Consider the following 23528-nt stretch of genomic DNA (forward strand, 5'->3'; position numbering starts at 1 on the left):
TAATTATTTGAAGAATTTCTTTTATTAATTATTCTAGTGGTTTCTTACGTCACATTCTAAATGTATGCATATTTGAATTTTTTTAAAATGTATTTTTAACAAAATTATGCCGTTTTCTATAACTGTTAGTATTATGATAAAATTGCTGAGATATGCATTTAAGTTTCGTGTTCAATTCTGTAGTTAAATTCACCAAGTCAGCTTTGTTTAAAAAGTGTTTGAATTATGAGGTGAACAAGTTTTTACAAAATTTTAAATGGCAAAATCTGAACATAATTATTTAAATGAAAAACACTTTTTAAGTTCAAAAGCTATTTGAATAATTTTGTTCAAATCTTTCACTAAAATCTTTATAAAATCTAGAAAACAAGATTTGTTAAATATAAAACTAAAAGAAAAGTAGACTGTCAAAACTATTAACTTTTTATTCTATGTATTACAAAATATGTACATTATTTACACATAGATATATAACTTAATCTTTTGAGAGTAATGTTAAAGCTCTAATATGTTCTAAAAATTTGTACATACTGATTTCTTCTTTTAATTCTGAATTACAATCTTCATTTTTCTTTTCAACTTCAAGAGCTGTATGTATTGGAAGTGAAGGCTAGTAAAAGAACTGATGTTAAAATATTTGCTTAAAAATACAATTAGAAACAATCAATTTTTGTACACTGTTAACTTTTTATATTTTTAGCTTTCAATGTGTCAAACATTTTATTAACAGGGTGTGTGATGCTCAAGGCTTATACAAATGATGGCAACCTTAAAAGAATTAGAAATTTCCACAGCATCCTAATTCTATAATCTATGTTTGATTAATAAAAAAAAAGAGAAATGGTCAGAATTAAAGAATAATTAGCAGATTTCTTATTTAAAATTCTAACAACCTTTTCAGACTTGCAACTAATAATAAAATGTAGTGAAGCAGTGACACAAAGAAAATAAAATTACCCAAATATATGTTTGTTTAGTGCGACGTTTATGTCTACTGCATAATATATTAGTTCTGTAGAATAAGGCTTTGTACAGTTGCTTAATTTTTCTTTTTCTGATATCCTATTTGTCATATTTTTTAAGAGGGGGAGTTTTTTCTACAATATGTAAAGCAGTAGTAAGATGCTTGGTTTAATAAAGTAGAATTAAAATACTAACCACTTAATCTAAATAATTTATATGTATAAAAAATTTGAATTATTCAAGCATAGAATTAAGCAGTCACCCCTATTATTTCCCAGCATGATACCCTTTTATTAATTTTCTTTTGCAATGCAATATGTTCGGTAATTACACTTTACTTTTCTTTGTTTTATTGAGGTGAAAAGTAGCAATTGAAGTAAACCTTTAAGATTTTATGACAACCTATTCCTTTTTTTCACTGAAAAACAAAGTTTTAAAATTTTCCTACTTTTTGTGAAGAAGGATGTATGGTTATTGTTTAAAGCAAAAAGTTATAAAATAGCAATATTATTCGAATAAAACTTTTTGTTTAGTTTATTAATAAAAATGTGAGGTTGAGCTGCTGAATGGTGGTAAAAGTTCTAATTTTTTGTCCCTTAATGACCATATAAGAGGCATGGTACTTTTTACTTATTGGGTCAAATGCCTGTATATTGCGGCAAATATTTTATTCTTCACTGCTCTTATTTTTTTAGTATTTATAATTAGTATTTACCTTTACTACAGTAGGACCCACTTATAACGAGCCTGCATTTAATGAGGGAAATAGAGTGTTTGGTACAATGTTAAAAATGTATTACAGTTTCATGATTCTTCAAAGTTGTTCAAAACCAGGTGTAACCTTCAGAGAAGGGGAAATGACAGTCTGACTGAACACCTTTCAACAGATAAGGAAAGAGTTTATGGGTGGGCGGGTGAAATAATTCCAGAGATGCATGCAGAGTTGCATTGTTGTGTTGCAACAAGTTGGGAAGGGATGAGAAAAAAACTTTTTATTGTAGGTAAATCTGCAAAACCAAGATGCTTTAGCAGAGTAAAATGCCTGCCACTGATTTATAGATCTAATAAAAATGCATGAATGACTTTAAAATTATTTGTCTCATTTTTGCATGAGTGGGAAAAGGTGCTTGAAAAGCAAAAACGAAAGATTGCCCTTATCGTGGACAAATTGCTCAGCTCGCCCACTTGTCAGCAATTTAAAGGACAAAAAGCTTGTTTTTTTTTTTTGTCTCCTAACTCAAGGTGTACCCAGTTTTAAATGCTATTACAGAAGGCAAATAATTCTTAAGATGTTAGACAAAATGGAAAAGAATGAGGATTTTAAAATTTCTGTTCATGACAGATGCATTGAGAAGTGTAACACAATCATATATCTAAAACTGCTTTAGAATAGCTAGGTGGATTGCCACTCTCAGTGTAGTTACAACAAAAGAACATTTAGGAGTTTAACGATGTTTTAAACATCGATGATTACACACGCTATGTTGTTGAACATTACAAAACCTTGGACAGTTTTGAAGCAATCGATACTACAGATGACGAAACATTTAATGCGTTAAGTATTTTAAGATGAAAATTAGCTGGAAGCAAGTCAGGGAAGTTGTTTTTATTAATTTATAATTTTTTCATACTAACCTTAAATTCAGATTTAGCGAGTATTTTTTTGTTTTCCGAGCTGCTCGTTATATACGGGTCCTACTGAATAATAAATTATATAACTGTAATACAGTCAGTACTGCCTTTATGGTCACCCCGCTTATATGGTCAATTTTCTAAAGTCCCGTCTAACTTAATAGGAAACATGTGTTAAAGCTCACCGCTTATATGGTCATCCTATTTTTCGAGTTACTGGTTATATGGTCAGTTTCCTTTTTTTTCTTTTGAAAAAAGATACATTTTAAGACATTTCTTCAGACAGGAAGCCAAGAAAAATGACCACAAGGTAAACACATTCCTTCGACCCCCGGAGAGAACTGGAATTTCCCCCTCTATTTCGTCACCTTACCCTCTTTTCTCTTTTGCATTCATTGATGACCTTACCCTCTCCTCATTTGACCACTCGCAATCTTTTCCCTGTCCAAGGCCAAAAGGTCTTTTGATCGTTTGAAGTTATCTCTTAGAGCTTGAAAAGGAGTTGAAGTTGAGAAAAAAGAACATTTTTATTGGATTACTGAACGCATAACGTATCCATGCTTTCATTATGGCTTCGAAAAGAAAGAATTTAACAATATCGTAAAATAATGAATTGGTTGAAAAGTTTAAACTTTGCCAAAGAAAATTCTATACCGCGAACAACTTTAAACAACATTTTAGCAGCCAAACGTAGCTCTCCAGATGTTTCAATTAGCGACAGAGAAAGAAAACGTCAGCGTGTGTCACCTTATGAGAATGTGAAGAAGGCTCTTCTGTCATGGATCAAATATGCACAGTCACAAAATGCTCCTATATCCTGGAATATTCTAAAAGAAAAAGCTTTAGAAATAGCTAAAGAACTTGGAGAATCAAATTTTGTTGCAAGCAATGGCTGGACACAGCGATTCAATGCAAGAAATAACCTATATTTTAAGAAATTGTGTGGAGAAGCTGCTGATTTTGACAACAGTTCTTTAAGAGAATGGAAAGACGTAGTGTTGCGAGATATTCATGAAAGATATGAACCTGCTAATGTGTTCAACATCGATGAATGTGGACTTTTCTATGGGTCTTACCCGACAGAACCCTTTGCTTCAAAGGAGAAAAAAGTAAGGAACGCTTAACAGTTTTGTTATCTGCAAACATGGATGGTTCGGAGAAAATGATTCCTTTGGTGATTGGAAAATTTCTGAAACCGAGATGCATGAAAAATTGTAAATCTTTGCCTGTTTTGTACGATGCCAATTCAAAGGAATGGATGACCCAAACGATCTGGGAAAAAACTCTCAGAAGGTGGGACCTACATTTTTCAAAGAAAAACAGAAAAGTTGCATTGATTGCTGATAACTACTGTTCTGTTGTGGGCTTGAAATCGATTGAGCTCGTATTTTTGCCTCCAAACTGCACATGTGTGTTGCAGCCTCTAGATCAAGGCATAATTCAAAGCTTCAAGTCTATGTATAGAAAGCTTCTTCTACGGGATATGATCACCACCATAGACAGAAAAGAAGAATTTCACTTTTCAGTTTTGAACGCACTGTTCTATATTGACCAAAGCTGGAACATGGTGTCGTCGAAAACTATTGAAAATTGTTTCCGTCACGCGGGGTTCCACTGTTCTCCAGACTCTTCGGTATCATTAGAGGACCCTGAGGAAGATCTTCCATTGGCTGAATTGGCAGAAAATCTTCGAAACCGAGGCTATGCAATGCCGNTGACAACAGTTCTTTAAAAGAATGGAAAGACATAGTGTTGCGAGATATTCATGAAAGATATGAACCTGCTAACGTGTTCAACGTCGATGAATGTGGACTTTTCTATAGGATCTTACCCGACAAAACCCTTTGCTTCAAAGGAGAAAAATGTATAGGCGGAAAAAAAAGTAAGGAACGCTTAACAGTTTTGTTATCTGCAAACATGGATGGTTCGGAGAAAATGATTCCTTTGGTGATTGGAAAATTTCTGAAACCGAGATGCACGAAAAATTGTAAATCTTTGCCTGTTTTGTACGATGCCAATTCAAAGGCATGGATGACCCAAACGCTCTGGGAAAAAACTCTCAGAAGGTGGGACCTACATTTTTCAAAGAAAAACAGAAAAGTTGCATTGATTGCTGATAACTACTGTTCACTGTTCTGTTGTGGGCTTGAAATCGATTGAGCTCGTATTTTTGCCTCCAAACAGCACATGTGTGTTGCAGCCTCTAGATCAAGGCATAATTCAAAGCTTCAAGTCTATGTATAGAAAGCTTCTTCTACGGGACATGATCACCACCATAGACAGAAAAGAAGAATTTCACGTTTCAGTTTTGAACGCACTGTTCTATATTGACCAAAGCTGGAACATGGTGTTGTCGAAAACTATTGAAAATTGTTTCCGTTACGTGGGGTTCCACAGTTCTCCAGACTCTTCGGTATCATTAGAGGACCCTGAGGAAGATCTTCCATTAGCTGAATTGGCAGAAAATTTTCGAAACCGAGGCTATGCAGTGCCGGGCGTAAATTTGTATTCCCAAATAGACGTTGATGTCTTCACTAATTGTGAAGCAACCGTGGAAGGCATTGTATCTAATGTCTTAAATCTGAATGCTGAAGGAAGTGACGATGAGGATGATACTGAATGCAATAAAAAGTCTGTATCAACAGCTGATGCTCTTAAGGCTATAGATGACTTAAGGTGTATAGTTCATGCAGCAGATGAACATTTAAAAACTATCAGAGACTTAGAAAAAGTTGTTTTAACAACCAAGAAGAAGAAACTGACAAGCTTATTGGAATATTTTTTTGAACATGTACATATGCTAAGGTTAAAAATTATTTTTGCATTCTTTCTTATTATGCACCTTAATAATTTTTAAACGTTTTTGAATTATTTGTTTAAAAAATACATTCTGATTCCAGAATATATTCACGCCATATTTGGTTATCGCATTTATGGTCATAATATTCTGGACCCATGAGCTGACCATATAACCAATACTGACTGTATTTTAAATATATCTGTTGGGAAGTAAACTTTAAATACGCCCCGACCCTTAAGGGATAATATAGAGAGCGAATTGTTATTTTCTAATCACTGAAAAAAAATTGGAAAATTAAATGTTAGCAGGTATGTTTTTTTTCAATTGATGATAGTAACTGCTTAAAAATAGATTGTTGATAAAGGAACAGAATGACCACAAACATTCAAGAAAAAAATTCGTTGACTTCTTCAAGTTTCCTAATAAGAGGCATAAATTTTATTTTTAATTTTTTAGTTATGCCTTATTCTAATACAAGGTGCATAGTCAAATTTTTAAAGAAAAAGCACTCAAAAAATATTTTAAGCACTGAAAAACTTCAAAAGATTTAAGCAAAGAAAATTAAGCACTTTTTACAAATACCCAATTAAAAAAAAAAAGACTAAGGGCTAAAATGAAAAATTGAAAATAAGCACCTTTCAGCACTTTTTTTAAAAACGCTACACATCCTGTTATAGATTAAGTATACTTGGAAGAAAATCCCATTAGAATTATTACAAGACCAATTCTTTTGTCAAAATATTGGAATTTTTTGCACCTCAAACACAAATTCATTTTTCTGATTTTTTGGGTATTTTAATTAAATTTCTTGATTTTTCCAGATGGATAAAATTCTCTGATCTGTACAAAATTTCTCCACAGGATTCATTAAAAGCAAAATTATGTTTTAAAATGTATTATAAGCAAAGAAGTTCTTAAAATTGAATTTAAAAAAAAGTTTATTACCTCTTCTAATATTGTTGTTTCCCAGTCAGAAAGATAAGGTTCTTTTTTAATTAAATCAAACAGTATTTTATGCTGATGCGATCTAGACCTTTGGACTTTGATGCTCACCTAAAACATTAAGAAAAAATATTTACAAATTTTTAGTCTATAATTTTATAACTTTTATATTTAAAGTAATTTCTTTGATTACAGCTTTTGATTCTGATAAAATCTTACAGTAAATAACATTAATTTTAGACAAAAATAGTTTATAAAGTGTTAATAAAGATATATCATGAGAAACAATTCATAAAAGTGATATTACATGAAGCTGTACCATAGCGATTGCTATACTACCAATTTTTAAAATTACTAAAGTTCATTATGAAGAGCATTTACAGTGAACAGACAATTATTCAACTATTATTACCAATAGAAATAAATTTTCTAAAAATGATTAAAATTGTTAAAGCAACAACATTAGGTAAATTATGTGTTTCAGCATATAGATTTTGGTCTACTAAGCCTTTTAAACTGATTAACAAAAGCCACATTAAGTGTGTATGATAATAGTTATTTGGTTAATGAAATATACAGATTATAAGCAAAAATAGAAGAATGGTTTTATTGTAATTTTCACTTTTTAATGGTTACTCTGATTAACGTCTATTAACGTTTAGTAAAATTTGACTTTATAAATGCGTAAAAATAAATTTTGCTTTAAAATTTGTTTTGATATTTAATTATTAAAATACCCTTAATATCAACAAGTGACATTACGAGAAAAATTTATCAAAGAAGCATCCTATTATGATAAATAATAGGGCGATTATGATTCTAATAAGGGTTGGTGTGTATTATTGTGGAAACTTCAGAAGTTACATCTGCAAGTAATTCCGTGCAAGAAAAGGAAAATTTATAGTTTAAAAACTGCAAATTAGTCATAAAAAGGCTTCTTTATTTTTTAGTTAAATATCTTATCCATGAACACCTAAATATTTTTAACATTAAATACAAGGATAACAATACTTAGCAAAAATAATTTAATTCAGCTTAACCCTTTATAGGGCCATTTTTTAATATTAGTGATATGTTAAAAATATTTTTAGGGTTTAGATAGATTTTTAAAAAGAAATTCATTTGACTCATTACTGTTCAATGCATTAAGCATGGACGTTGGAATAATAGACCTTCCAACTAATATAAATAGTTCGCACAGACAGTGGATTTTAAATGCCTATTTGTTTAACATGTCACATAGAGTCATGCCGTTTTATTGAATTTATGAGCTGAGGCATTAACTGTTTAGATGCTATGTCCAACATATTAAAATTTGGTTTTTAAACCATTTTTTTTTTTTGTGAAAAAGTGGATGGAATTTTGGAAATTTTATTTATTAAAAAGAATTGGTCATAAACATCCAAATTTATTTCTATTATTAGTTATTAATTCAGAGTTTAAAACTTGTTGAGAAATGAATGAACACATAATGTAAAATAGCTTCCCAGTGTTGACCTCTCTTCTAGACTGCATGCAAACCTCTACTGTTACCCAACCTTACTACTTTATGTAACTACCATTAATATTGTTTTTATTTGAATTTTTTTTTTTGCATTAAGTTGTCAGGAAATAACTGCACAAAAAAAAGCTTTCCATCAACAGTTAAAAACTAATTAGGTTGGTGCCGAGTATACCTTCCACGAATCTATATAAAAAGGCTTAAAAGAGACATAAGCAGACTAAAATTACTAACGAATAATTAATATTAAACGTTCATGCATAGAATTGAAACAAGAATGATACATACAGTTAAATGATCAAATATATGATATTGTTGATGTAAACCTAAAGCTTCAACAATTAAAGATGAATCATTCTGTGAAATTTTGCCATCCACCCAATCTACTTTTTCTGTCACAATGGCGACCTTCTTCTCTTTGTTACAAAGCTGAAGGGCTCCTTTGACACCATATTTCGGGATAAATACAAGTACACCATTTGTACGAAGTGAGTAGATAACAGCATCCACAAGAATTGGAGAATCGTTTCCTTTAGAAGTTAAATCATCAAAGAAGAGGGCTAAGAAAAGTTGCTGAGCATCTTTTTCTATGTCTTGAGCTGCCTGCAACATAATGATTATCCTTTATTAAAATATGCAGACCAATTGTTTTAAATTGAAATTTTTAAGGAATGTAAATCAATCTTTTTTACACCTTTGAATAGTGATCAATCATTTTTTTGCACAGGAAAAATAATGTATGGCATTTCAACCCTTTAAATGTCAATAATACTGGATTCAACACATATTATAAATTTACAATTAATGTTATTGCAGGAGACGCTTAAACTTTTTGTTAGATGCTAAGAGGCATTGATGGCTCACCTTTTCAAACATACCAGGTGTATCTCAAACACATGCTGTTGTAGCAATAGTCTTGCAAAAACTTTTGAGTATTTATTGGTTGTTAACAGATGGAACAGTATAAATAAAATAGGATTTTTTATATATATTTGTATATTTTATTTTATAACCGTCGTTGAACAGCCGTCCTTATTTTGAGTTTACGACTACTAATGATCAACTCCGTAGCTTTGTAATTTTGAACCCAGTCCAGAAGACAAGGGATCTCCTGGATTGGGAAAAATTTTGCCTTCGTGGGGGACTTTTTGTGGCATCTAATCCATATTTCAGTTACAAGGAGAGGAAAACCATGAAATCCTCTCACGGTTAGCCTGACGGCAAAGAGACTTCAATCCATGATCCGCCTACCACTGAGAATATTTTAGGTCAGCACTGTGATCAGTGCAAGCCAAGTGCGGAATTCCTATTGACCAGCCATCACTGGGATTCAAACCTGGTTCCATTTGCAATTCCACATTTATTCTTTTTTTATTCTTTTTTGTTTGCCTGTTTTGGCTTTTTATTTTTTCACACCACATTTTTAAATCACCCTTTATAAAAATCCCAATAGCAGAAAGCTCTGTATTGATCTGCCGAGTTTGTGATTAGATATTTGTATTTAAAGATTTTTATTTAAAAAGCAAAAATAAATCTGAAGCAACCACCGCCGTGCCCCATTAATTCTACTACTAGAATGAAACTTAAGCTTCAATGCACAGCACCATTTCATTTATAAAAACATCTATCTCTATCATATTACATTAATATTTATCATATTACTTAAAAATTTCTATTTGAAACTAATCAGTTATAGTATTTTTTTAAAAATCAAAGTGGCAATAACAAAAGAAAACATTCATTCAGTTTTAACAAAAATTCACTAATCAATAAACATCAAATTCCTCCTCCTCGTTTTTTAAGCAACTTATAGTACCATATGGTTATATCCATTGCTTCTATGTGGCAATCTATAAGATAACTATGTTTGTTGCTATACAGGTAATTTGGAAATATACATTTTCAGATCAAAATTTTCACTTTTTTCCCCCCTTCACATTTCTAAATTCATTTTAACTGAAATGGAAATAAAAACCCTTCTGATTTGCCTTAAACTCATATTACTGATACTCAATATATGAAGACTTTACTAGCAATTATACATGTAAGTATATGATAATATATAGTGATTTAACATTATAGTGTGATATGTTAAAAAGCTTTTAATTTTATTATTTCAGATAACTACTTTGGATAATATCCAGGATTTATGAATTTTTTTTTATTTAAAAAAATCAGTACAAGAAATTGAGTTTATAATTAGCTGATTTTTATAAAAATAACTATAATAGAAATATTATTAAAAATAAACTAGCTTAAAATTGTTTCTCAGTCATGAAACTATTTTACAGTAATTGATTTAAATCAACAAACCCTGAAAATATTCAACACATACTTATATTCTGATTTACATCCGCTTTATTTCATTAACTAGTTATTTCAATTCATTATATTTCTTAAAAACTCGCTTGAATAAGTAATACGAAGAGAAAAGATTTATTAATTATAATCACTAGATTAAATGGTTAGGAATTAGTAAATATAATTAACCAATATATAATCCTTATAAAATTTCAAATTTTTTAATAATACTTCACCAACATATTTTTTAATTTGTAGAACTACCAATAATTAATTGTTAGGAAAGACAAGATTTATCACATTAATATATAAGTAATACTTGATAATAAGTTTTTAAAATTTAAGAAAAGTAAGCATAATAAAACCAAATGAACATATCCTGATAAGGATAAGATTCTAAACAGTATATATTGTTCTTAGCCACAGACAGAACATGTTACTTACTCAATCTTCTTCTAAACATAAACATTTGTATTAAACTACTTCTCTATATAAATATAAAATCGCATTACAACAATGTTGGTGATTTCTACATGAAAATAATTACTTGTATAAAAATGAAAAAGATACAACTAATTTTTTATTGGTAATAAGAAGTACTAGTTTAACTAGAAAAATAGATGTAATCTTATTTGAAATTCTTACTTTATGTTTGATATTCATGTGATTACAAAGTTCCTCCATTTCTGTTGCCTCAAACTTTGTATTTTCATTTGAAGCTTCAACAGCAGCAAGAAGCAATCTATGAACCTTAAAAAATAAAATTCATTCAATTCTAACATTTTCATTTTTTCTACATATATGAGTGAGCATGTTGATGGAGATTAATAAATCAATAAAAATTATATTTAGGTTGGGCAGAAATGAACAACACAAATAATTTTATTTGGGCACACTAAATTTTATTAAAAAATCAGATATCCTGCTATTTAGTTAGGAAAAGTTTCTGAGATTTCATTGCGATGCCCTGACCTCAATATGTCCAAAAGTCCTAAACACTTTCTAGTTCAAAATATTTTTATTTATTTTTTCCTTCTGATGTTATGAAATGGAGACAATTTCGTACATTTCTTTCTTTGTTGAATATATTTATGTTGCAGACTTAAATGCTTAAGTTTATTTATCCATACTTGTATATATTACCAGCTTGATTGAATGAGGTTACATGGCTCCCGTGTTCTTAAGGATAAACTACCTCCTGCTCAGTATATAGACACAGAAAGTGTCAGGTAGGCTGAGTGGCTAAAGGCACTCATCTAGCAAGTCGGAGGTCCTGACTTTGATCCTCCAAGATCTCCCGGTAAAACTAATAGTTTCAAAGAAATGATGGTTTTATGTATGAAAATTATAACATTTGCTTTATACCCATTTATATATTAAACTATTAGTTCTATTGATATAAATTTTTATTTTATTGGATTAAACATTCAAAAATACATAGCAACATCAGACATGTAAACAGGTATAAGTATGATCGTAATTTTGATTTACAAACATTTCTATAACTTTTGAACAATTAATTCCATTATTTTGGTCTCATTCGATTCAGTGAAAAAAAAAACAACATAAAAAACAATACCTTCATTATTACCTAAATAGTAAATTTAGATGCATACATATGTATAAATACAAAAAGGTACTTTTAATACATAATACATTTAATCTAAACCATTAGTTTTATTGATTTGAGCATAATTTTATTCAATTCAGCATTAAAATATACATAAGAAACAATATTTCATTTGTTTATATAGCAACAGTTAATTTCTCTTCACTCCAAAATATGTATAGTACATGCACACACACAAAAAGGAAGACCCAGAATAACTTTTGATTAATGATCTGATTTTCACTAACTAGAACTCAATGGTTCATGGGGTGACCTCTAACATGCTAATTAATTAGTGCAGATGATAAAAATCAAAATCAGACAAAAAAAAGTACTTTCTTTAACTGAACATACTTTTTTCCCCAATGGATTTGGATTCCTGACCCACAAAATATAGTCCCCAATAGTTAGGTAAGATCGCACCTCTTAATAGTTATAATTTGGACCTCTTAATAGTTATAATAATTTTTGCTTATGTTGCCATATATCGAGAACTTTCTAAACCAATTTAAACATTTTTGCACACAAATATAAAATTCTTTTATCCAAAGGTATGGTTTAAATGTTTTCATTGTGTTAGATTTCGAAATACTCTTGATATGAGAAATATGATGATGAGAGAAAATGCATAATCAATTGCATATAACATATTAAAAATGGTTATTGAAAGGGGTTATTTGTAAAGATAAATTGATACAGAATTATTCATATCAATTACATTGCTTACAATGCATCGATATTTTACGATCAACGAATGTCCGGCTATAGTATAAGTCAGTTTTCAATTTTCAGTAAAATTCTGGGGGTCTGAAAATTCGACTTATATATCGGTATATAAGGTATTTGAGCTGGCTCCTTCAAACTATTAAAATTGAGTCCTAGTAATTTTTTTTGCACATGCTGAAAAATTGGCCTTTTTCTCCATATATTTAAGCCACTTTTGCGACAAAAGTTTGTGACGAAGACAATGAATACCATATTTGAAATCAGCCTACTAAACAATATAAAAATCAGTCACTGCATTACAAACCAAGTTTTCATAACTCGGTTTTTGCCTGCCCATGTTATTTTAGATAAGTGTTGAAAAGTGAAACTTACCAATACGTCAGCATATCTTCGGATAGGAGATGTAAAATGAGTATATTTATCTAATCCCAATCCATAATGATAGAAGTCTGCTTCACTAAAACTACCTGCACAGCAATAAGTAGCCTGATTCATGGTATGTGTCGCTAAAATTCGAAGTATCTAGATGATAGAAAAATTTGAATTAATTTTTTTTTCTAAAGTTTAAAGATATGTTTTACAAAAAAAATCACTAGTAACTTATACGAATTTTTAAAAACATAAGGAGATACAAACCTCTTTTTACAACTGCTTCTGAACAACGGCAACCTCCAAAGAATAGCCTAAAGTGTATGGAATCAAATGTTTTCCACAGGATTTACATTAGAGGAAAAATCTTCTCAAAAAGTTTTCAACAACGGCCACCTGTTGCTAGCATAAATTTTGTTTCAAAGTGTATTTTAGTCAACTTTTTTTCTTCCTGTTTTATCTCTAGCTTGCATACATATATACATTTGCGAGCAAAAACATATAATAGATAAACATATAATAATTTTCACTAAAAAGTGGAATTTTATAAAATAATTGTAACAGATGTTAGAATTATTTAACTCTAATCCTAATAACTGATTACTGTTACTGACAATTCTAAGACTGGTTATTTTCCAGGTTTTATGTATAAAATTGTAACTTTCCCTGCTTTTTAGAGTTAAAATAAAATTGCCTGACAATTCCATGTTCTCCCTGACCGGTGAAAGCCATGTTTAAAATAAAAAGGGATCATTATTGATCAGTATTTTATTAGATTGAATCTAATGTTTGTGATTTTTTCATGTTTTTGAACAATCAATTCGTCCATAGCTCCAAATGGCTTCCACCTTTTAGTCACATACGCACAATTCCAGAAGATACTGTTTCGTTCGGAGGTTTTACTGTATATGTATTCTAAATAATAAACAAATTAAAGGAACTCAATCCATTTCCGAACAAATTTTATTAATAAACATACACTATTTATAAACTGTAGTTAAAGAAAATGGGCACTCATTTATATTTTAAATTTTTATCACTTCTCAACATTTTAAGAGTTTTATTTACCCTGTAATTCTGTAAAGTTAAGTGTTTTAGGAAGATAACACTTTTAAGACAGAGATTAACATTCTACATAATAGAATAGTAAGAAAAATAATGACATATATATAAGAACAATAAAAATAACAACAAAAAATTTAATAAATTTTGATTTTATTATTGGATATGTAAGACTTACATTGCACTTTTAATTTTATAATTTAAAACTACTTAGGCAACTCTTACATGTGGGTTAATAAATTCAATTGAATTATGTACCCAGTAATACCTAGCATATTTTTTACATGGCTTATTTTTAAGTATTCATTAATGGCAACATTAGGTAAATACAGTAATTTGATTTAGTCTGATTTGCAATGAAGAAATTGCAAATCAATAAAATTCATTTATTCGTTAATTGTTTCAAATATATTCGTAAACATAATTGCAATAATACTTTTTTTTAAACCCTCTTATAATTTTGATAATTTTTTGGCATTTTGCATTGCGTTCCAACATTTTATACACTTTAGACTTCGTCTAATTAAACAAAGTTTTCTAGTAGTTTATTTCAAAATATTTAAAATTTATATTTCTAATATAATTGAAAAAATATAATTTGCCCTGTAATTTGATAATGAAATACATAAGTCATTAAATACGCTGTTTTTTTATAGACAGATTTGAGTTCAGTATTTTAAAACACATTTAACTGACTTGAAATTGTCATAAGGTATGCTCTGAAACAAAGATCTGTAATGTAAGGCACGAATTAGAAAATTTGAAAAAGTAGAGTCGAAATAGTACAAAAATTAAAACTATCAACCGAAAGCATAAAGCAGATTACAAAGAGCTAATGAAGTCAGAATGAAGATTTTGTTTTTGAAAAATTTAAAATATCTGGCAATCTTTGGAAGATAGCTGGATTCAGATAATAAGAATGTAGACATATAGTTCCTCAATTTGCTTTTTATACTGCAGCTAGATAAATATAATGACTGTTTTTTGAAGATTGTTAAGCAACTAATATACAAAGTTAAAATAAGATAATTTAAAAAAATAAGGCAATATGTCAACTTGATATTTATTATTTTTTAAAATAAACCAATAGATACACAAATGAAGTAGAAAAAAAAAAGACACATTTATTTTTGTTCATAAGAGTAGGTAAAGAATTCTTAATTGACCTACAGATTTAAAATATTAAACACAGCATAAAATTCAACAAAAGACAGGTTATTTTAAATGAGTAAAACTAATAGATAAGCAAATAGTTAGTAAACAGGGGAAATTCTGAGCCCAACTCAAAAATCCTGAAAATGTCTTCAATCATCAATACAATCATTAATGACGCATTTAAAAAAGTTAATGTCGTTATAAATTTAAATCATTGATATTTTAAAAGCATGAAATTCTAAATAAATATGCAGCATAATTTAAATGAATAATTCTGTATAAGTTCACTTTTAAGTCTAATCATTATTATTATTTTACCAGAAAAAATATTTACAAATGAAAGAGATTTCAAGAATAAATTGTAGTTCTAATATTTTTAAGTAAAATATATTTTTATACATAAATGTGATTGATGATTTCTTGAAACTTCTGCACCTTAGATTTCCGAAAACTTCCGGATCGCATTAAGCGAAAAATCTGAAAATCCGGATTTTTTCAGAGCACAATCATTTGTGAGTAAATGTCAGGAGAAGATATTGTTCATTTTTAAATTTCTACTAAAATTGATTGATTCTGATATTTACTTCATTATTTGTTTGCAAAAAAGATGTATTGCATCAAAAAATAAATATTAAAATAGAATTATTGAAAATTGTTCATTTTGAAGAAGTTTGAAATTTTAAAAATACCAATTTAGTCCTCTCATCTTTCCAGTGTTAAGTAAAAAAAGATATACAAAAAAGAACCATATAGATTAAAAAAGTAATTTAAAAAAATATAAATTGGAAAATATTATAAAAACTAGTCATTGTAAAATAACATGTAAAAGTAGGATTATATGTGTTAAGTGAAAAGTAATTATGAAAAAAGAAAAAAAAAAGAATAAATTTAATTCTTATTTTTAAATAGATTTCAGCTATTCACCTTAGAACAATTCAAAATTTCAATTAGAGTTGTTATCTAAAGGTGTTATAACTGTTGTACAGGTGTTTTAACTTTTTGATTTTGTAGAAAACATCATGAATGATACATAAATTCGTAAATGGCATTGCGGAAATAATTGTATGCAATTAAACTTGCCTGATTGACTGCAGGATCTTTGCTGTCAACAGCCTGTTCTAGCGATAGAGCAAGTTCCTTGTTAGAGTGGACATTTAAGATAAAACCTTTATTTGATGCCAATTTTTGTAACTCAGCTAAATCAGCTTCTCTAGGATTAGGATGGTGTCGAAGCTAAAGGAAAATTTGAGAAAAATAGAGTAAATCTAAATTAAAAATTAAATCAAATCAAAAAATATAATAAAATAGAATGATTTGAAAATGATTTTGCTTGAGAAACCTGAAATTTATTTTGACCAAAATTAAAATTTAAGAACAAATTGTTTAACATTCAGGAAAAACACTGCCCAGCAGCAAATTTATCTGTTGACAAACTTTGTTACTAATTTTTAAAACTTAGTGAGAATAAATATCTGACTGTTCATTTCTATTTTCTCTCATTTTTCTTTATATGATTTATCAAATTGTGCCTTGATTTTAATTCAGACAGGATTTAAAATTTGATTAACAGCAATGACTAATTTCCTTAAGGATGGCAAGTTTCTACTACAAAAGGAAAAGAATCACAGAAAAAATTGTCCCAGAAGAAATGATTTTAATCCAAACCCAAGTAAAAGAAATTGAAGAAACTCTTTTTCAAGAAGAAATAACAAATATAAAAGTAATTTTTTTCAACATTTTATAATGGTAATCTAGTTTAAATAATAATAGCATTGATTTCTAAGTTGTTTAATGCATCATTTATAAATAAACAAAGACTAAAAAGCAACAACTGAATTTTTTTAAAAAAAATTAATGAATTTTTTAAATTAAAATAACTGTACTTTCTTTTAATATCTTATGTAATAGTGTTGTAATACATAATTTTAAAATTGTAAAAAGAACTAATAAAATATCTGAAGCAAAAATTTCCTTTATACAGTTAAATTAATAAACCACCTATTAAACATACACACTACTACAAATTTTATGTTTAATTCTCAATTACAATTAGTATACTAATTTTTATAATCAAATACTGTTAAGCCTGAATACGCAAGCAGACTAAGTAATAAAGGTTCTGTATATTCTATACATAATTAAAATTCTGTATCAAACTAAATTAAATATGAATAGTTATTTTTAAAAAAAAAAAAACAAAAGTATTTGATAAAAACTTTCTAATACAATATTATTGCTTTAATTTAGACTAATTTTATAATCAAACGGAAGATAGGGTATACTTCGTGTTATGTAAGAATAAAGCTAATCCAAAACTGCAAAATAATCTGAAAACGTTCTTGACTTTGGTTTAAACTAAACATTTTTTTCCAATCCAGTTATACGATTGATCCTAAGCAAATTTTTGAACCAAATGCGGTTTTCACATTTTCAAGAATATCTTTCCACTCCAGTTTCTTTGGATTATTCATTTAAGTTAAGAGATGATTTAAATGAAGTAATTGTGTGGAAAGATCAATAGTTTTTTCCAAAAAGAGAAGGAAAAAAAACTATTTATAAAAAGGATGAACTTGCAGGGGATAGTATTGAAGTAAAATCTTTTAATCTTATGGAAATAATTAAGAAAGAAAAAAAAGGAGGGGTTAATAGCTGAATTTTAAGGTTGCTTATTGATTTGCACCCACTTAAATTTCCTTCAAATAAATTTCTTACTGTACATTCACTGATAATTTGATCTTAACTTTTCCTTTACCTTCTAACGAAAATTTTTCACTCATTTCTTTTTTAATAAAATCTGAGATAAAAAAATATCTGCAGAAGCCATGATATAATATAAAGTGCCTACTGGAGTGGTGCATGGTAACTGCAACCAGGATTTAACTAACTAAAAACTTAGTATTTTATTATAAATTAATAAAAAAAAATATTATATACCTAAAATATTTCTAGATATGGCCTTAATGGAATTCTGATTAAATGAAAAAAAAAGTAAAAACAAATAAAAAAGGTAGAGCTTTGAAATTAGGAAAAGCTGAATGAATACTAAATAATATTGTTAATTATTTCTAAAAATTGCTTACCACTGCTTGATGTGGAAAAACTTCACTAATTTTCTTTGCGACCCAATGATTTGCAAAAATCATGCATTCGGCAACAGTCTTGTGAACAGCAAGTTCCTGCAAAAAATTTAATCATTTTATTTATACAATTTGATATTGAATAGGCAGAATATAAGTTTTTGAACTAAAACACTTTAACAATATTAAAAAATATAAATAACAGTGCAAACATTTATGCAATGTTTGTTCAAATAAAAACCTTTATAGAAATACTAATAAATTGTCAAAAGCTCTTTTCAAAAGAAAAGATTTACAAACCTTGGCTGATTTGACATCTGCTACTGCAGAAGGAAGATTCCGATCAATTTCAAACTTCATGTTGATGCTGTTCAATTCTAACCCTCCTTTTTGAAGTCTTTCCCTCCTTATTGAATTAGCAATAGAATAAAGTTTTGACAGAGCATTCTTCAGGTCTTGAAATCTTTATCATTTAAAAAAAAAATTAACATTAATTGTTAACATACAAACATATTGATGTCACAAGAAATTTAATAATTAATTTTATTACTAAATTATGAAAATTTGTTCACTTTAAAGATTGATTTAAGAATTGGTTCTTCTGAGTTGATTTCAAAATCAGCCTTAATATTTAAAAGCTACAAGCATTTGCATTAAGAATTGAGTATTTGTAACATACAATGAAACAAAACAAACTCAGAAACTGTAAACTTAACAAGGAAGTGCATATTAAAAATATAATATGAGGTTAGTATATTTTTATAATAACTTAATATAATTTTAAAAAATGCTATTAGTTTTTATTTTATGTTAAAGTTTTTAATAAGTCACAATTTTTGAATGAATTTAAATAAATGAATTTTATAAATAAGTTAAAAATTTGGAGGAAAAACAAAAATTTTTTTTTTACAGATAAAAGAGCATTAAATTTTTTATTTCAAATTTCAATGCACACTTTTTTAAGAAATGTTTTATTATTAATGTTGTTGATAAATATAATTCAAAATAAAAAATTTAGAACAAAAGTAAAAGTACTTTTCAAGGGCATACAAATTTAAGAACCTTACACTAATTAAAGTCTAATTTCAAACAAAAATATTTTTAATTATAATGACTAAAAATTTTTTTCTTCTACAATTTACCTCATCAATATCTTTATAAATTGCAATGGTAATATTAAACTGGCCAAGTGGAAATCGGATTACATACGTGGGAAGATTTATTATTACTTTTTTTTACATCAACATCTTATAAATTAAAAATAAATACATACTTGTTATGATCAGTGAAAAGACAAGGTAGTGACAGATTTACAGAGCTAGTGACAACAATTTTCATAGCATATTACTTTGAATTTTCATTAATCTTTCCAGAAATTTCTATTTTAAAAATGGTATATATTGAAAATGAATATTTTGTTTCTTGATATTTTGATTTTGTTTTCATGCATACATATTTGACTTTTATCTAAGGATTAAAAAAATAGACAAAATAATAATAAAATAGTAAAAAAAGAAGAGAATAGAAATGAAAATTTATACTTCAATGATAATTTACTGTCACTAAGTCCTTGAAGCTCTGGGATATCTGCAATCATTTTCTCAGCAGTTGCTCCAAAAAGAATATCTTGAGCTGCCTTAGAGTTAAAATACATATTCAAACACATTTAAAAACACACCATCAAAGAAACATTATGTAAAAATAAATATAAATCAAGAATAACATGTGGAAATAAATACACCAAACAGAACAAAGAGCAATTACTACTGAAACGTAGAATAAAATTACAAATATGGAGGGAACAGAAAAAAAATCACACTTTTACGGCTAATAGTAACAATGAAATTTTTTTTGTAAGAATTCAAATTTATTGGACAGATAAATTGTTTTTGTATTAATTTATTAAATTATAAAAGAGACATTTTTTGGTAACATATAAATTACAACCCCCCCCTTTAATTCTGAAATGTTTTTTTAATATACGTTGAGTTAGTTTTTTTCTTTTCTCAATTTTAATAATATGTTGCCCTAACTGTTAGTTTCATTGATGTTTAGTAGATTAAATGCAAAAAGTTAAAAGAGAACAAATATGTTTATTTTTCTCTCTGAATCACACACACACACAAAAAAAAAAAAATTTATGTGAGGAGAAAAAAGAAATCCTAAGAATCTCCTTATACTTAGACATATGCATGGTATAAAGGAGAAAAATCTGCACAATTTTGAATATATTCTTGATTTGATACTTACTTCATAACAAAGTTTGTAGCTTGACCTAATAATTGTTCTACCATACCAAGCATTTTGTACTTGATAGTTTTTGTCCAATTCCCATAGCACACTTACAGCATATCTAAATTAAATTAACAGCTGGTGAAAATTTATTTTAAGAATGAGAATTATAAGTATTATAGCAAGTATATCAAATGTTCCTGAATATGCAACAATTTCATAAAGTTTTTCAATTAGATTTTTTTTTATTTAAACAGAAATTTAAGTATTCAAAGAAAAATGTGTACAATAAAGCAATATAATCATTTTAATCTAATTTATTTAATGATATTAAAAATTGTAGTTTAAAAAAAAGGGACATATAAATTTTACCTTTTTAAACTACTATCTTTATCAACCCTATACTCTGATCAATGAGAATTGATAGTAGAAATAAATACGAAGGTTTTCTGTTTAACGTCAACTTTACCAACTTCACATAGGAGAGAAGTTCTGATGAGTTGGAGATTCTTTTTGTGTTAACAACGAGTCAGTTTACCATTGTTAGCCACAATCAGCATATTTTATGTCAAGTGGTTTCGCCAAGTCGGGATATTATCATAACGCTTTAACATCTCTAAAGAATGCAAATGATAAATTTAGAGAAATGATAAAATTGTGCATAGAAAAGTAACCTTATTATATAAATTTGACTTATTTAATCATACGAACATATTAAACATGGTTACAGAAAATAATTTCACGTTTTTAAATTACAATTATTTCTAATCCTAGATAACTAGACGTTCGTCAAATATACTTTCGACTTTTGCCACATTGGACTGTTACCATAACAATTTTACATTTTCAAAAGTTATAAACGCTAAATTTTATCACTTTAATTGAAATTCATTAGTCAAATAATACTAATTTGCAGGAGTGACAAAAATCATGATCTTTTTTAATAATAATAATAGATTTATTTGATTTAAATCATGTTTTTTTTAGTTCACTATCACTTTTCATTTTATTTTATTTTTATATTTAACAACCAAAGCATTTCATAAAATTATTTATTAACAACTAATAGTACTTATCAACAATATAACTCAGATAGTTTATAAATCTTACTAAAATGGATAAAACTATTTTTTAATTACTACAAAAATAATCACTGAATAAAAAAATAGAGTTAATTTTGTTCAAGTTCAATGCACTCATGAATTTTAAAGACTGGTAGACAATTTGTCAATTAAATCCAATTAAGAGTTAAGCAGAGGGTTCTATAGTTATATATACAGTGGAGCATCGTTTATACGACGATCACTTATACGACGTTTACATTTATACGACGTTTTAGTGTGGTCCCAAATCATTCCTATTCATTTTAATGTAAAAATATATCGTTTATACTACACACAGAATCGGTTATACGTCGGTGTTTAGATTTTGTTCACGTTTATTTAATTTTTTATTTCTTCTTGTGTATTTTAAAAAAAGGGCGCAATTTGCCAACATAAATGATACAGAAAAGGGTGCCAACGAGAATGCTNTTCGTCAAATATACTTTCGACTTTTGCCACATTGGACTGTTACCATAACAATTTTACATTTTCAAAAGTTATAAACGCTAAATTTTATCACTTTAATTGAAATTCATTAGTCAAATAATACTAATTTGCAGGAGTGACAAAAATCATGATCTTTTTTAATAATAATAATAGATTTATTTGATTTAAATCATGTTTTTTTTAAGTTCACTATCACTTTTCATTTTATTTTTATATTTAACAACCAAAGCATTTCATAATACGATTTATTAACAACTAATAGTACTCATCAACAATATAACTCAAATAGTTAATAATTCTTACTAAAATAGATAAAACTATTTTTTAATTACTACAAATTAATCACTGAATAAAAAAATAGAGTTAATTTCGTTCAAGCTCAATGCACTCATGAATTTTAAAGACAGGTAGACAATTTGTCAATTAGATATACAATCCAATTAAGAGTTAAGCAGAGGGTTCTATAGTTATATATATATATATTTAAATTAAAATAGATCAGATAATTTTTTTTTCGTAAGCCACTCTGGGTAGAACACCTCTTTCTTCATTATTCATACACTTTAATTACTTATTTAATAAGTTTTAAAAGCATTTGTATTTAAAAATTTATTAACTAGGAATGATTGAAATATGTTTATTAAACAGTTAATTATTTTGTACACAGCTAATGGAAAATTATTATTTTAAAGTTTAGCACCACTCTGATCAACTTTTAGTCCTTTTTTTATTATTTCTATAGACTTTTTTGAAATATAATATCTTATATGCATCCCCTTTCATTAATTCTTTGTGATAAATTTTCTTTATCAATGAAATAATACTTAAAAAAAGGCATACTCTAAAGAATATATGCATTAATTATATTGCATAAAAAATATTTTTAATTTTAAAAAATCACAGTTGATTTAAATCAATGATTTCTTCTTTTAAATAAAGTTGTTTCAATCAGGATTTTAAATGTGGTTTCAATTAGGATTTTAAACATGATTTAAATCTAGCGAATTTTTTTTTGTCGATATAAATAACATAAATATTTCAATTCATAGTCTATAAGTGGACTGATTAGTTGCAAAGTAACTCTGATTTAATTTTAGGTTTGAATTCACAACATTTTCAAAACAAATGTTAATCCAGAAAAAGAAAGAAAACTATTCAAAGGGATAATAAGTTGCTATAAAAATCTAGTCTTATAAAATTTTTTTATTTTTATAACATGTTTACAGAAGAATTTGAAATTGATTGATATTCAAGTTTTAGATAAACTAAAAAAAGAACTTTACCTATCAACACTGCCTAACAAGGAACACAAATTTCCACTCAGAACATGAGGCAACATATCGTAACGGCGGTCCGGTAAATAAACTGAAGTTGATCTGCTTCTTGCTTCCAGATCAACTAGAGAAAGAGGTTTCACAAAGTGAGTGACGTCAGCAATGTGTACACCTAGTTCAAGGAAACCATTTGGAAGCTCTCTAATGAATGAAAAAGAATTGTGAAATAGGTTATTCAAGTTGCTTACCAATAAAAGTGACTGGCTTACCAGTTCGATTGTGACCTTATGACCTACAACTTATATTACACTGAATATTAAACTTCAGTGATTAAG

The 23528-nt window shown here is 27.8% G+C and overlaps 1 protein-coding gene across 2 annotated transcripts in view; it reads right to left on the bottom strand.

Annotated features, from left to right (window-relative positions):
• Positions 1-409: 409 nt before the first annotated feature.
• Positions 410-23528, bottom strand: part of LOC107446239 (DIS3-like exonuclease 1) — a 50080-nt gene continuing 26961 nt past the window's right edge. For both annotated transcript variants that reach the window (XM_071178698.1, XM_043040606.2), the window contains exons 12-22: positions 23203-23394; positions 20388-20490; positions 19679-19773; positions 18438-18600; positions 18141-18236; positions 16141-16293; positions 12847-12996; positions 10785-10889; positions 8127-8441; positions 6341-6448; positions 410-610 (exon numbers count right to left, since the gene is read on the bottom strand). In XM_071178698.1, coding sequence (XP_071034799.1) covers positions 476-610; positions 6341-6448; positions 8127-8441; positions 10785-10889; positions 12847-12996; positions 16141-16293; positions 18141-18236; positions 18438-18600; positions 19679-19773; positions 20388-20490; positions 23203-23394 — 1615 coding nt within the window. In that variant the 3' untranslated portion in view covers positions 410-475. The remainder of the gene's footprint in view (positions 611-6340; positions 6449-8126; positions 8442-10784; positions 10890-12846; positions 12997-16140; positions 16294-18140; positions 18237-18437; positions 18601-19678; positions 19774-20387; positions 20491-23202; positions 23395-23528) is intronic.

This window comes from Parasteatoda tepidariorum, chromosome 3 (assembly GCF_043381705.1).
Source record: "Parasteatoda tepidariorum isolate YZ-2023 chromosome 3, CAS_Ptep_4.0, whole genome shotgun sequence".
In the NCBI taxonomy this organism is placed as follows: Eukaryota; Metazoa; Arthropoda; class Arachnida; order Araneae; family Theridiidae; genus Parasteatoda; species Parasteatoda tepidariorum.